We start from the raw sequence: 16946 nt of genomic DNA, 5'->3' as shown, positions 1-16946 counted from the left end.
TCAACATACCAAGAAATAAAACATAATTCTATACTTCTCAACCGTGACAATGGCATAGAATCATCTACAAACAGTTGGGGGCCTATATTTAAAAAAATTATCAAAAAAAATGACTATAATAATAATAATAATTGCTAATTTTACATTCGCGTTGTAACGTAATCTTTTGTGGCTTCTTTTTAATGTCTTCTTTGATGTTTTTAAGTGACATTTGTAACGGTTTTTTATTAGCTTCGTGTTTTATGTTAGCCTTATTTAAATTTTTTCATGTTTTAAAATGTACGATAATTCATATTGATTTTTAGAGGGATTTAAAAGTAAGTTAAAAATATTTGTTGAAAAATATATTGTATTAAATTTTATACATTTTAGTATTGCTTGGTCGTTTATTAAAAGGAGGGAGGCCAAAAGATGTCACTCCTACAACACCAACGGATGTCCAAGACCTTAACATCGAATCAAAAAACTATCCTCGATTTTCATAAACGAAAAAGTTGTTATTTTTTTTTTTTTTTTTTTTTTTAAATTAAGGTTTTACAATAAATTGTGTAGGCATAAACTGCCTGTCAACCTAATTAATTTATAATACTTGACAACTATTAATTTATAATACTTGATACTATTTATAATACTTATAATTTATAATACTTGATAAAATTTATAATACTTGATACTATTAATTTATAATACTTGACAATTACAGAGTTTGTATAACTAATAGAAAATAAAATGTGGATTAGTCATAGAGAAGCCATTCATTTTTTAGATGATTGTCTAGAAGCAGTTTAAGCGTTTTTAAAGATAACGCTAATACAATGTGATTAGGAAGAGAGTTCCATTTATTTATTATTCCTAGAGAAAAAAAATTCATACGTAAATTTAATCGCGAAGATTGTTTTTTTAGTTTATATATATGACCACGAGTAATAAATTTACTATCTATTTCAAAAAGACTTCTGTCACTATTGTTGTTTTTGCACCATTTGTAGACGTTGATTAGGTCTGCACGAAGTAGCCTGTATTTTACAGTTGTCATATTTAATGCCAACAATCTTTGTTCATACGGTAGATCCTGTAATCCATTGATTCGTTTCGAAGCTCTACTTAACACATTTTCTAGTTGCCGTTTGTCTTTGAGAAGTCCAGGGTTACAGATTGATCCACAGTATTCTAGGTGAGGGCGGACTAGTGCTGAAAATAGTTTTTTGAAGGATAATATGTCTGGATATGATGTAAATGTTCTTTTTATTATTCCTATTATTTGTGTGGCTTTGTTGACTTGAATAGTTGTGTGTTTGGAAAATAATAAGCTCGAATCTATGTGAACACCTAAATCTCGTTCGCAATTTGTGGTTTTAATGTTTACTCTTATATTTATTTCTGGATCATGCATATTATAAGTATGGGATTTGTTGTTGTTTCCTAAGTGCATTACAGAACATTTATCAATGTTACATTTCATTCCCCATTTTTGAGACCATGTAACAAGAGCGTCGATGTCATTTTGTAATTCTTGGGCAGATTGAGTATTTTCAATAGAACGGAAGATTTTGGTATCGTCAGCAAAAAGAGCAGCTTTTGATTTGATTACTTCAGGGATATCGTTGACATATATAATAAAAAGTAAAGCTGAAAGGACGGAGCCTTGGGGAACTCCACTTTTAACGGGTACCCAGTTTGAATAATTTCCATTAACTCTTTGTCTACGGTTTTTCAAAAAGTTTTTAATCCAATATAGTATTGATCCATTTATACCATAAGCTTTAAGTTTCGAAATATAATTCCACATAAATTTCTTATTTCAAAATTTATGTGGAACTTTGTCAAAGGCTTTTTCAAAATCAAGATAAATGTTGTCGATGGAAATATTATTATCAAGTGATGACGTCCAATAATTAATTACAGTTAAAAGGTTAGTTAAGCAGGAATGATCTGGACGAAATCCATATTGGTGTGGACTTAATAAGTTATTTTTAATCAGGTGTGTCATAATATGATTTTTTATAATTTTTTCAAAGATTTTTATTAAAGTACAAGTTATACTAAAAGGTCTATAATCAAGTGCTTTTGATCTGTCTCCTTTTTTGAATATGGGTGTAATTGTTGCGTCTTTCCATATTTGGGGTATTGATCCACTCTCAAGTACTTTGTTAAAAATAGTAGATAGATGTTTAGACATTTGAAAGAAAGTTTTCTTAAATATTATTGGGTGTAATGCATCAGGGCCTGATGATTTAGATGAGTTTAGACTTTTGAGGTATGTTTCGATATTTTCCGGACTTAGATCAATATTGTTTATTAGTGGATTTACATTTTTATATGTTAGGTTAAATGGTGGTGTTACTGTTTTTTTGTTTGAAAAAGTATCAGCAAAACAAATATTGAATAGATGAGCTTTATCTAGATCAGTAGTTGCAACAATATTATTGTATTGGATGTCAAGGAATGCTTCTTTGTTTTTTCTTTTTGATTTGACATACGAGTAAAATGCTTTTGGATTTTGGTCTATCCCAGTCGGCATATCTAGTATTGTAAATACTCGGAGTATTGATCACGTATAACATACCGCCGTTGATACCAGAAAAATACGCATTTAGTTTTAAGTTTCGAATTCGAGTTCAATACCACTCATTTATCAAAAATACGTATTATTTAATATTTGATCAAAATCGGATACAATATCGTACCCGATTTTGATTAAATATCAACATAAAACGGTAAAAAAGAAAATCTTTGCTTTAAAGCGCATGCTTAAACTGAAATTGTAAAATTTTTATAAATAAACTGAAATAGTGAAATTGTGAAATTGTGAATTAAAAAGTTTTCTCTTAAGAAATTAAGTAAAAAGTTTGTCTGGAATGAAAAGGAATAGTCAGGAATACAGGAAAAGTTGTATGAAGAGATATCGTTCTGCTAAAGCAGTATCGCATATCTCCAATACAGTTACAGTACTTTTTTGTACTAAAAAAGTTACTAAAACTTTTGTCATAAAAATATTTATTACTACTTTAAAAGTAGTAATAATAAAATAATAATATAAAATAATAAAATAAGCAAGGTATGAAATGATAGGATCTATAATATATTTGAATTATATTAATTTAGGACTTCATAAAACTAAATAAATTTGAAAGTAACTTTTAAATTTATTTAGTTTTAATTTAAGTCCTGAATTAATATAATTCAAATATATTATAAATCCTATCATTTCATACCTTGTTTATTTTATTATGATGATTATTATTTTATTAACATTTCTGTTATGGTATTACCTGTTTTTTGTACTGTTTTAAATTTAGAAAAATAAATTAAAATATCGAGCCAACACTGACATTTTATTGTTGCTAAACGTTAAATTGTGTTATAAGGATTGCAGTTCTTCTATCTTTTTTTTGCTCTTTATTCAATAAGTATTTGATATAAATTAAATATGATTATAATTTGATATTTTATTACGAGACATTTGTTTTTATATATGAATATATATATGAATCTTTTAGATTTTTTCATGTTATTTTAAAATTTTTTGTTCGCGCAATTCAAGTTATATATGTTTATAGTTTGCATATATGTTTATATTATGTTCAAAGTTAAAAAGTTTTTGATAAATATATGTATGCGGTAATATGTGTTATGTAATTGTTTTATAAATGTGTCATTAAAATAGTATAAAATGTATCTACTGTGTATATAAACATTATACGAGGTGTTTATATATGTTATATAAAGTTAAATAAATGTATTGTGTTTTATAGTTATTATATATGTTTATATTATGTTGTTTCCATATTTTCAAACTTGGCAAACGTGTTGAGCAAGATTTTGCGTAAAGTTTTTATTTATATTACTAATGTTGTTACATTTGGCTTACCTTTATGTTGGTGTCTATTGTTCAAAATTATAAGTGGTTTTATTATTGAAACTCGCTGCTTTTAATCATTCACTAAAAGCCACTCAAGAAAAATCATTTTGTCGTATATACATTTTGTTTATGTCTCAATTTGAATTTTTAGAACCATGAAGTACCAACATGATTTGTTTTCTAAAATGAAATAACAATATTTAACAACTACTACTCTCTTATCATGACATCTTATCTCTATCAGATATATTAATTTTCGATTTATATTTGATATTTTTCTTTGTATTTACTTATCTAATACATTTTTTCATTTCAGATTTATCATATAATGGATTTATGCGATATAAAAGAACAAACGTATGTAAATTTTAATGAATTTTTTCTAGGCTTTTCTAAATGTGTTTCTTATTCACATTTTATTTTACAAGTAAGGTCTGCAAGCAAATTTGAGATGAAAATTTTTTTTAGCTTTTAAGGAGAATTGGCGTTATTCTTTGTTTAATTTAATTTGTTTAAATATAGCAGTTCTAAACAAATAAATGTTTGTCTGTTCTTGGTTTTTTACTTATCTGTTTTCAGATTCTTATAAACTAGGCAACTCAGCTAAGCAAGTTTTGTTTTATTTTTTAGTGCTATTGGAAAGAGCTGAAAGTTATTTTTTAGAGTGATTGAAAAGAACTGAAGTGTTTTTTAGTTACTTTACACGGTGTAGCTGATACTGGTTTGAGTAAATTTACTATTTTGTTTTATTTTATATTGGATTTATTTTATATTTGATATATATTATATTAGATATATATTTTGTGTATTTAAAACTGACTGTAATTTGTTGACACGAAAGTTTATAAACTTAAATCTGCTTATATTTCAGTATATTTATATGTATATATATATATACATATATATATATATATATATATATATATATATATATATATATATATATATATATATATATATATATATAATTACTTTAGAGTAAAATATACTGACTGACATTGCTTAAATTTTTTATACAAGATTGTGCATTTATTATTTTTGTTCATTAAGGTAAAAATAATTTAGTGCATTGTAGAATCTTTGTGAAATTAAAAATAATTGATGTAAATAAATATTGTTTAATATTTTTGATAAACAACTTATGTATATAAACATATAAAAAGATATGGATTTCAATAAATCTTAAGTTTAGATAAAGTCTTCGATTAGAAAAGATTGTGATCTTTTCTAATCGAAGACTTTATCTAAACTTAAGATTTATTAATTTGTAAGATTCTTTTGTGTTCATTTATTCAATTGTAACAATAGTAAGATTACTGGTAATATGTTTAATGATAACAGTGAAATTGAAATAGGTAGTATGAGGCTCAACGAAGTTATTAATGAAAAATGCTAATAGGCAACTTGAAAATAGTTGTCAAATGAAAAAAATAGATCTAGGCAGGATGAAATTAATCGTTGTTGAAATGTAAGAAATGCAACTCGGGATGCAGAAACTTACTTGACTGAATTCCATGTCAAACAGTGTTAGTGTCTGTTAATTTGATTTTACTTTAGACACTTCAGAACAAAGCAAAGTATGAGTTTAGCTATTTATAGTAACAATTAACACTTTTAAATCTAAATAATTTTTTTTTTTTTTATAATTTATATCATAATTATGTTCTTTTTTTCATTTTTTTTTTTAGTTTGTCTTTCCTTTGTCATCTTTTGATTAGTTAGCTAACTGTTGAAACATGGTTTTAATTTTGTAAATTTAGTATGATGTGAAATTTAATCTATTAATCATTAGTCAACAGTTAGAGAGAAGCTGGAGCTTAATTAAGAAATGCTGGAAATTAGCTTTTAATCAAGGTAAAAGTAATTTTGTTTACTTGTAACATAATAAAACCAGAGACTACTATTTATTCCGTGCTTTTTTACATTTGTTAACATGCTGCTTTGGAAACACTTTCTCTCTCTCTCTCTCTCTCTCTCTCTCTCTCTCTCTTAGATGAGAGGGAGATTTAATAAAACTTATGTAATTACTGAGCTCTTACGTATTTCTTAATACCACAAATGATAATGACCATTTATAAGAAATTTTTTACGAGTTGCTTGCTATTTTATGATATAGTTGCTCAAATTGTTTAACTATAATTGTCCCTTGATTGTTCAAATATCGTAATAAATGAAATCTTTTTAGTCCAAGTATTTAAGTTAATAAAATATCTTGTTAAGTTGTGGTGTTATTTGCCAGCGTTCCTATAGTAACAATGTATACATTGTGTTGTCTAGCCTTTTTATAATCTTTTTTAATTATTCTGTAGCCAGAATATATGAACCTGTCATTTTGAAAAGGACATAAGTCCAAAACCTTAAGCATTTAGTTTATAAGTTTGAATTAAAAATTTCTGTATGATTTATGTTTTTTTATAAAAAATAAAAAATACATAAGTTATATACGTTCTTTAATTATCTACTTCTATGTTTAATTTCTTTAGCAACCTAGACATTATTTTAATAAAAATCATATTTTTGTTGATTTTGAAAAGTTTTTGTATATGGACTTGTGCCCTTTTCGAAATGACAGGTTCATTTAATTTTCTGTTATTATTATCCTAATTCTACTAACAATAAAATGCAAATAGTACTTTTGTAATTAAAAATTGTAATTTTTTTTTCATGTCTTTTTTTAGGTATTTGCAGGCTTTACTTGATTTTCCTTTTCTGGTACTTGTGTTGTGACAGATTTTAAAAAGAACTCAACTGATGTTAATGCGGTCTTTATGTCGTTACCTATAAGCAATGACGTTGCTGATACGGAGTCAAAGTTAAAATATTTATAGATAAATTTGTATTTAATATTTTAGATAATATATCAAGTTATTAATGTGTTTTTATTGTTATTAATGATTTAATAACTCATAACCCGTATTACGGGTTGCTTACTGGTAGTCATTATCATTATGTTATGAGTTCATATTAGTTAACAAAATTGTATTGAATATTCTCTGGCTATCGTGTTTTATACGTGTTTAAATGCGAGTTTGATACTCAGTAGGCGTCGTATTGTATACCTGTCGTTATACGCATCTGATGTTATTTTTAATGCGCGTTTGATACGATAAAATGGCTAACATATATTCGTAAATAATGCGTATTCTGGAAAGTTTTAAATGCGCATGTAATACCAGGAAAATATCGTATTGAATATTCTCTGGTTATCGTGTTTTATACGTGTTTACAAGAGTTTCAAATGCGAGTCTGATACTCAGTTGGCGTCGTATTGCATACCTGTCTTTATACGCATCTAATGCGTATTTCTAATGCGTGTTCGACACGATAAAATGGCTAACATACATACCACATCGATACGTATTTAAACGAGTTTCTAATGCGCATTTACAACTAAATTTGCCGACTGGGATGTCTCTCGCCAGTTTTTTTTCAAATTCAATAATTGCTTTTCTGCACGCAGTTTTTGCTTTGTTTCGTGAAATGCGGTACTCATTATATGTTTCTTCATTTCTGTTCGATATATATTGACGATATTTCTCTCGTTTAAATTTAAGTTCGTTGATTATTTGAAAGTCAATCCACTTTGAGCGTTTTTTATTATTAAAGTTAGATTTTGGGATATTATTGTTGATAGTAGTTTTAAGTTTATTGAAAAAGATACTCCATAGTTGGTCTGAGTTGGATGTTGGACAGAGTTTAATATTTGCAAGGTCTTCATTAATTTTGTCATAGCTCCCTTTTGTGTATAAATGCTTTGTATGGTATTGTGGTAAATTTATAATAGATTCAATCGATACAGCAAAGTAGAGTAGTTGATGATGACTTTTGCCAATGGGTGCTAGATGAGTTAAAAAGGAGATCATGTTTTCATCAGAAGTAAATAAGAGGTCAATTTGGATTTTGATTTTGTCTGATGTGTGTTGCATTTGAAATATGTTGGGTTAAAAAATAATCGCGAATATTTTCAGTAAATTTAATTGATTTAGAGGAATTTGTAATAGGCTGTTTTGGATTTTGCCAGATGATATCTGGGTAGTTAAAATCTCCTATAATAAGAATGTTTGGATATTTGTTTGAAAGTTTGGCAATATGTTGATTTATGCAGTTAGTGTTTTCATCGTTACTATTTGGTGATCTGTAATATAAACTTAACAATAACTTAGAAGTTTTCGTTGCAATTTCACAACTGAGCGATTCAGATGGAAATATATCTAGGTTTATTAGGGATGACTTTAGTTTGTTATGTGTAAATATTGCTAAACCTCTTCGGCAAGAACTATTCTTGTGATTTGTATGTAGTAAGTAATTTTCAATAGCAAACTCGAGATCATTAACTTCAATTTTTTTATTTTTAGGCAGAGTTTCTGTTAAAAAAATAATTTCGGGTTTCAGATTGTTTACAATTTGTTTGAGCTCGTGGCGTTTATTTAGGAAGGAGTCGATGTTTGTGTATATAGCTTTGACGGATTTAATTTCAGTAACTTTTTTAATGGTTTGAAAATTAATCCAATTTTTTATAGTTTTTTTATATTTTTTGTTTACTAAAATTAAGTTTGATGACTTCGTTGCGCCTAATGCACCATCGAAAGGGTGAGTTTGGTTCATTTTCAAGGAGAAATTGGTTTTTCTTATTTCTTTCTTTTCTAAGTTGAGAATCGATTTGCCTTTCGGCGAGTGTCATATCTGGATTAATGAAGACGTTTGTATATTTTATCTTTTTGCGCAATTCCCTAGCGGCAAGTAAAACTTTATTACGTTCGCTGTTTTCAGGAAGTACTGCAATTATGGGCGGAGGAGTTTTTGAGTCTTTTTTGTTTTTTAATCTTATTATTTTAATAGGCTTTACATTGGCTTTACCAATTTCCTCAAATATCTCGTCAATTATTTTTTTGTCGTCGTTGTTTTTTTTAAGTTCATTTATTTTTTTTGATTCTGGAATTCCAAAAACGATAATGTTCTTTTCACGCTTTTTTTTTTTCTTCCTGTTCAGATAATATAGTTTTGGTAATTGAGTTTACAAAAATAGCTTTTTCTGCAGATTTATTTTTGTGATAAAGATTTGAAAAAAAATGTAGCTGAACTATTTTCGGTTTCTTTTTTCGATTTTAATAATTCAATTCTTTTTATCAGTCTTTGAATAGTTTCATTTTGATCACGTATAATATCGGATAGTTCCGAACAGCTAAGTTTACCTTGCTTAATCATGAATATTATTATGACGTCGTGTCGATTTTATGAAATTAATAATGAATAAATATGAAAATAATAACAGGATAATAATAGCAATAATAGTAAAATAAAATTTACAATTAAAAAAAAATCTGAAAGAAAAAATATATATTTTTATTATGTTTATTTATTATGTTATATAAATTTTATAAAGAAAACAAAAATATATATATATATCGACTAAAAATTAAATTGAAAAAAAAAATGAAAAATAGAGAAGTTTATAAAAATTTGCAAACAAAACGACAAGAAAAAAATAATTTTGAATAATGATTAAAAAAAAAAAAAATTAGTAATAATTATGTTTCTTACGTATTCAGAAAAAAAAATAAACGGCTTGTCACGTTGAATGCGGAAGTCGATATTTGAATGTTATTGAAGTATTGAAACCTTTTCTTATTTTACAAGCTTGGCAGAAACTTAAATCTTCTTTGAAAAAGCGTCAGAAAATGGCTATTCGGAACTGCCCAACTTGTTTTATAAATGCGTCTTAAGAAAGTATCGAGTGTGACAGTTGCTTGGAATGGTATCATTTTAAAGGTGCCCGTGTTACTACCAAAATAAAAGGCAATTGGTTTTGTAACAAATGTAAAGTGGGTAATAAAAGTCAATAATGATGAGATTGCTAAAAAAAGATTAAAGTTGAATCTATGAAGTATATTCAACTTATATATAAAGCAAAGTATATAGTAAATAGCTTCTATTGTCGATATAAAAAAGTATTATAAATATATATATAAAATAAATAATATTTGAGTATTTATAACATATTTATGTTATAAATATTAAGTATATACAGCTATATCAGAAAATAATTTAGAAAATGTAAAACTGCCTTAGTTAATATATTTATTTAACTCTCCTCAGTAATTTGTTTACAGTAATATCACCCTGAATTTCCCGGGATTTTCATAATGTTTCTAACGTGTTGACCTGCATGTTTTTTCATATGTTAACCTAATTTTGAATATATGACATGGCCCTCAGACTCATAGGTTTTTAAACAAAAGAACCTTTGAAATGTGGTGAAAAGTCAGCTATCATCACTTACATTAACTATTGCATATGGAAATTTTATGTGGACATCAGCAATTGATATTCACAATGAGGATTGCAGTAGTGGTGTAATAGAAGAGTGCAATAAAAGTCAGAGTTTGAATCCCACTACATCCCTAGTAGAACCGCGCTCAACTTGTTTCTACGCGAAGCAGCCTCGTTCATCAAGGTTCGTGTTTCTGAGTTAAAGATTTAAGAGAAAGTTCCACTATAAGAAATACAAAAAAGTAGCCTCCTTGACCGTAGTAGTCGCTTGGGAATATCTAAAATAAGCACTAAAAAATGTAATCCTGGGCTTTTATTAATCGATCTTTACTTTCCACGATCGGTTTATAGAAAATTTGTTATTAATACAGCACGCAGTTTTCGTAGTCACTGCGATTGTGATTTAGAACTTTGACAGTTGCTACCGAAGGATCCAGAATTTTGGCCGTATTCCGAAGAAAATTTGTTACTATTATTACGTATTAATACGTATTATTCGTGGTCACTGCGATTGCAGAATCCAGTTTTGAAGTTAGCTTTATTAGGAGGGAAATACTTGGAAGTTCAAAGCCTTCCCTTAATCTCTCATATTTGATTATTTAGCGATTTCAATGATCTTGAAATCGCAAAATAATAAATGCTCTAACAATAGTTTCTGTGCTGTATTTTTTCTTCCCAAGTGTAGTAGAGCTCATGTCAAGGATGAGCTGCAAAAGATTCATAACTGTTATGCCTTTTGTTAAGTTATTCAAAAAATGAATAGCTTCTTGTAATTTCGAGCAAGAATCAATTATGAAAATCTTATTTTGAGATAGAGATGCAATTTTATACTTAACTCCACAAAAGTATCCCTCAAAAGTCAGATCATTCTTAAGCATAAATCTGACAATCAAAGAGTTTTCTTCAAAGTCTGTTGACTGAATGATTAGCAAATGTTCACCAGCAAAAGACCAAGTTACAACAACTACACCAAAATCATTTTCTTTATTTTGAAGCTTCTGATGCAATGATTTAGAACATGAAATCTTATCAGCAGCTATAAACTTAAGTTTCCATCTTTTTTTCATTTGAAAACTAAAAACAAAGTCGGGTTTTGTTCTAAAATAAAAAAAAATCGACTTGTAAAAATTTGTTGTAAAAACTGGAAACAAAATTAAAGTTATAAGATATAAGTTATAAGATTGAAGTTATAATATTACAAGATATAAAAATCTAAATTAAACAATAATAAGATGTAAAGTCAAGGTTTAAAATCAGAACAATTTTAAAGGTTTGTTTTATTGACTTTTTCCATATTGTCCTCGCTTCAGCTATAAACGCTTGCAAGGAGTCTGTTGCCTCGTTTTTGCAAATTTTTTATAATTTAAAAAAACATATATAATTTATATCATCGTATAGAGCTTGACCTGACTTAAAAAATGAGGGGTCATTCGACCTTTGAAGTTAAGCGGATCCAAAGTTATTGAGTTTTTTGTAGTGCAAAAATCGATGATTTTTTGACGAAAGGTATAGGGCTTAAGTATGGAAAATTTGCAGCGTTATGGCACCGAAAAAGAGAGTATTTTTGGATCACATTGACTTTTGAATAACTTTTGAACCGTTATTACATTTGACTTGAAAGTTTCCATAATGATTCAACAACTTTAAGAAAATAAAATACAAAAAAAAATTTTTTTTAATTCTGTCGGGATTGCCCAGAACTGTCTATTTTACAGACTGAGGGTTTTTACTTATTTACTTAGTTTTGATGTCATACTGACTCTTGAATAACTCTTGAACCGTTATTACATATGACTTGAAATTTTCCATATTGATTCACCAACTATTAGAAAATAAAATACCAAAATATTTTTATTTAATTCAGTCGGGATTGTCCAGATTTGTCTATTTTACAGACTGTATGTTTTAACTTATTTACTTAGTTTTGGTGTCATATTAACTTTAGAATAACTTTTAAACCATTATTACATTTGACTTTAAATTTTCCATAGTGATCCAACAACTATAAGAAAATAAAGTACCCCAAAATTTTTTTGTTCAACTGACGAGATTTACCAGAATCATCTATTTTACAGACTGAGGGTTTTCACTTATTTACTTAGTTTTAGAAAATAAAATTTGGGGTTATATTATAATAACACCATACAAATGTGCATAAAGGAACCATGGAATCCAAATAGTACATCATTTTGAAATCATTGCATAATTTACAGACCGGTCAGTAAATTACTACAAAAGGGCTACACAAACCAACTGGGCATATCGACTATGAATATATTTGATATTTTTCAACCGTTATTAAATTTGACTCGAAGTTTTTCATAATGGTCCCATTTTTATTCATCTGACGAGATTAATCAGAATCATCTATTTTACAGACTGATGGTTTTCACTTATTTACTTAGTTTTGGAAAATAAAATTTGGGGTTATATTATAATTACACCATACAAATATGCATAAAGGAATCATGGAATCCAAATCATGCATCATTTTGAAATTATTGCATAATTTACAGACCGGTCAGTAAATTACTGCAAAAGGGCATCAAAATCTGTCAAAATTATTCAGAATAACCTATTTAACAGAAGGAAGATTCTTCAATAAAGTTAAAATTTAATTTTTAATGAAAATAACTTACAGCAAATGAACTTTCTGAAATTTGGAGTACTTACAACTGCAATAGGCAGGTATAACAGCAGAAATTATATCTAAAAATGTAAAAAAAAATTATTAGAAACACAGGTACACAATAACGTGTTAAAAATATTTTCTTAATTCATTTTAAAAATACATATATATTAAAAACATTTAAAACTAAATATGTATAAAATAAGAAACTTACTCTTTAAGATTGTTTATGTGAACCTATGAAAACGCCTAAGATAAAAAAAATGAAAATAACATAAAAAAATGTTTTTATTCTAAAACTTATTTCTTGGCTTTTAGTGAATGATTAGAAGTAGCAAGTTTCAGTAACGAAACAAACTATTAATCATTTTTAACAATAGACACCATCGAGAAGGTAAGCCAAGTTGTCTATCAACACAAAACATCACAACAATAACATCACAACATACATCATAATGACTGACGGGTACATAAACACAAACATACATATAGTGACTTACGGGTGCGTCAACACCGCTCCAGAGGTCCAACAGAACACAAACATACACATAATGACTAACCGGTACATAAACACTAACATACACATAACGACGAACCGGTACATAAACACAAACATACATATAGTGACTTACGGGAGCGTCAACACCGCTTCAGAGGTCCAACAGAACACAAACATACACATAATGACTAACCGGTACGTAAACAAAAACGTACATATAGTGAATTAAGGGTGAGTCAACACCGCTCCAGAGGTCCAACAGAGCACAAACATACACAAAATGACTGACAGGTACTTAAACACAAGCATACATATAATGACTTACGGGTGCGTAAACACAAACATACAAATAATTACGTATCGGTAGATCAACACCGCTGCAGAGGTGAACAGAAGACAGGTATTCATATAATGGCTTGTAGATGCACCTACAAAAATATACAAATAATGGCTCACACATACCTAAACAAAAGGATACATATATTAACGGTACATCAGCGCAAAAATAGAAAGCATGACTTACCAGTATGTTGCCATGGCTGCAGAGGTCCAACAGAAATCAAATATACATAGAATTGTGGGTGCGCAAACACCGCTCCAGATGACCAAACAAATTACAAACATAAAGATATTAAATTGAATAATAATGATAACAAACATAAATGCAATAAATTGAAGTTGAATTGACATTGTCAAAAAAATATTAACAACATTTTTGTTTTTTTCGAACTTCGCCCTCCACATAACCATCAGCCTTTCCCTCTATCACAACACATTTCATCCTCCACTCTTTGACTAACTCAATATCGTATTTATCCTCAAATCCGTCATATAGTATCTCAAACTCGCATTCGTCATCAAATTCATTGTCATCTAAAACACTTACTACGAGCCCTGAATACCATACATCATTACCACCTTCATCTACCATTTTATGTTTAATTCTTTTTCCTAAAAACTTTGGAACCCCTCCCTTTGATGCGCCTGCTCTAATTTTTTTTCTAGTTTCCATTAATAATCTAGTGTCACCCTCTAATCTGACCTTTTGTTTTAATGTTAACAACATTTCTTGTCTTTCATTATTCTGTCTGATGACTGAACATTTTATTGTATTTGCTCGTTGTTCGTTGTCCAAAATATGATTGTGCCTCGCCTGAAAACATATCTTCTATCCCAAACGTGTAGCTTCCAGATGACGTTGTGACTTGAAAACTACCAATCTCTCTAAAATTATACTTTGTATAATTTTAGAGAGATTGGTAGTTTCATACAGATTTGCCATCTGTATGAAGAACATTGTGTGTACTATTCAATATAGCCTCTCTGACCTGAGCTTTTGATAAAAGATTCATTTCACTAAAAAATTCAGCAGCCAAAGATTTTTTTGGAAGTGTGCCACATGAAATTCCAGCCATTTTTTGTAGTACAGTTCTGATAACAGATTCAACATTGTTAACAGAAACATTTTTACTTAAAAATTTATAATATACTGAACGAATTTCATCATTATATCTACCTCCTTCAAAAACATCAATTACATTTTTTTCAAAAAAGTCAACTCTTTCCTTCAGCTCTTCTGAAAGATTTTCAAAGTAATTTAAACTCTTCATTAAGATTGAATCATTCGTTTCATCAGATGTTTTCAAAACAGTGTTTTCAATTTTTTTCTTAAAATACCATGCCTTTTGTCGATCTGATTGTGAACGTTTTCTAGCCAAATCAATTTCTTTTTCTAATCTAATATTTTTTTGCAACAATTGGTTAATCCTACAATCCTTTCTAACTTCTCTTTTATTGACATTTCTGGCATTATATTTTGACAAGATTGCTTTATATTTTCTTTTGTATTCATTACATCTTTTATTAATTTGTCTATTTTGTAATTTAAGATGATTAATTCTCTGTTTGTATTTTTTTATTTGATATGTCAAATCATCTGATAATATAGGTAGTTTTTTATCCAAACTGGAAACTGGCAGATTAACTTGTGCATCAAGAAGAATATTTTCAGAATCATTTCCTAAAGAGGTGTATACAACAGAGTTTGGGGTAACAGAACACAAAAAATCATCATTAGCAGTTTGCAAGTTTAAATCAGAAGATACAAAAACAGTAATTTGATTTGGAACAATTTCACTATTGTGGATAGAAGTTGGGGTAGAACAAGTACCAGGAGGTGACAAATCAACAACATCATAAGGGGTGGATTACTTTGGTTTCAATAAACAGAATTATTAAAATGAAAAAAAGTTGTGCTACAGTATTCCTAATTTATAATTTTGACTTACTTTCTTGACTTATAGATGGAGCAACCATTTTGGTGAGACTACTGTTAATGTCAACACCTAAAAAAAAGGAATTAAAATAATTATTACAAGATTTCATAGTATCTAATCAAAAAAAAAATAGAGGCAAATATAAAAAGAAATAAAGAATTTCTTACACAACTCCATTTTCGTAAGCTTCTGTTGAATACTATTTTTAGGTTTTTGTTTTGAAAAAAACAGTTTAAATAAGAGCAACCTGTAGTTAAAATAGTAAAAATCAAGATTTTAACTTTCTTGAAGAATGCAGACCGGAAACCTGGGAAAAAGTAAAAGATTTATTTTCATTTGATTAAAATTTTAAGAATTATACTTTCACTTTCAATATAATTTTCGTTATTTAACCAAAACAAACGCAAAAATCAAAACATATAACGTCATTAAATACGCGAAGAAAAGCATATAAATATACACATAATTTATATATGCAAATCCTTAGTACCAATTCTTTAGGTAAACTTAAATAAAGACTTGTTTTAAATAGAGGAAAGGCTAAACTTGCAATTTCCACCTGGACGTTTTTCAAAAACACTTTTTTTTCTATGTAAATCAACCTTGAAGTTTTTAAACGCTGAGAACTAAAATTTTTTGTATAAATGTTAAAAAACGTCCAGATTCCATTAGATTCCTCGTCCTTTTCTTAATAAATACGGAAAGTTTCATAAGAATTAGATGTGTTTAAGTTCTAAGGAATCCTTACCTTCAAAAGCTTCGTTTTAAAAAAACGTTCCCGCGACAATTTTTTTATGAAAAGTGGTCTCAAGATATGGGTAATATCTAAATGAAGCCATACAAAGCTTTCTATATATGGTTGGAAAGAGATTGAGTAACACTAACTGATGCAAAAAACCTCAAGGCGCTAGCTTAACCATACGAAAAGATATAAGAGAGCAAAGTTTATGAAAATTACGTGTTATTTGTCAAACGTCAAATGTTTTTTGTTAAGCCGTGGAATCGCCAAGCAATGAACTGAACTACGCTTTAAACCAAGCGATCCACTATCAGCAAATTGCAACTGTGCTTCATTCCATGCTAATGATGAAATTAAAGCGAATTAAAACAAAATGCGATGTAGGAAATCAAGTTAATGGCATACAATTTAATTCAAGGATAATCTTTAATGCTATTTTAACAGAGCTAAAAATGACTTATAATTATTAAGACTTATAGGAATTATTATCACCACTAACAACCCAACTCTGTCCTACTAGAGCAATAGCCAAGAGCAAACTGCGCAACGTTTTGTTGTTTTGCGAAACAAAACCTTGCTTTCCGGTTTGCCAATTGCAAGCAATAAACTTGATTTTTATCATTTTTTTTAATTTTTATACAATTTATGCAATTATTATTTGTTTTTAACAA

General features: G+C 28.2%; 1 protein-coding gene and 1 long non-coding RNA gene across 2 annotated transcripts; both read right to left on the bottom strand.

The window, feature by feature from the left end:
• Positions 1–736: 736 nt before the first annotated feature.
• LOC136092051 (uncharacterized) lies at positions 737–1789 on the bottom strand. The gene has a single exon (XM_065819770.1). The coding sequence runs from the start codon at positions 1787–1789 to the stop codon at positions 737–739; it is 1053 nt and encodes a 350-aa protein (XP_065675842.1).
• A 10937-nt stretch (positions 1790–12726) lies between these two features.
• Positions 12727–15831, bottom strand: LOC136092384 (uncharacterized). Its single transcript, XR_010644381.1, has 4 exons — positions 15704–15831; positions 15549–15605; positions 12976–13010; positions 12727–12841 (listed from the first exon to the last, which is right to left on the bottom strand). It is a non-coding gene; the product is annotated as an uncharacterized LOC136092384 (long non-coding RNA).
• Between the last annotated feature and the right edge of the window lie 1115 nt (positions 15832–16946).

Source organism: Hydra vulgaris, chromosome 15 (genome assembly GCF_038396675.1).
Source record: "Hydra vulgaris chromosome 15, alternate assembly HydraT2T_AEP".
In the NCBI taxonomy this organism is placed as follows: domain Eukaryota; kingdom Metazoa; phylum Cnidaria; class Hydrozoa; order Anthoathecata; family Hydridae; genus Hydra; species Hydra vulgaris.
Note: the sequence above shows the minus strand (reverse complement) of the source record. Positions and strands in the feature narration are given on the sequence as shown.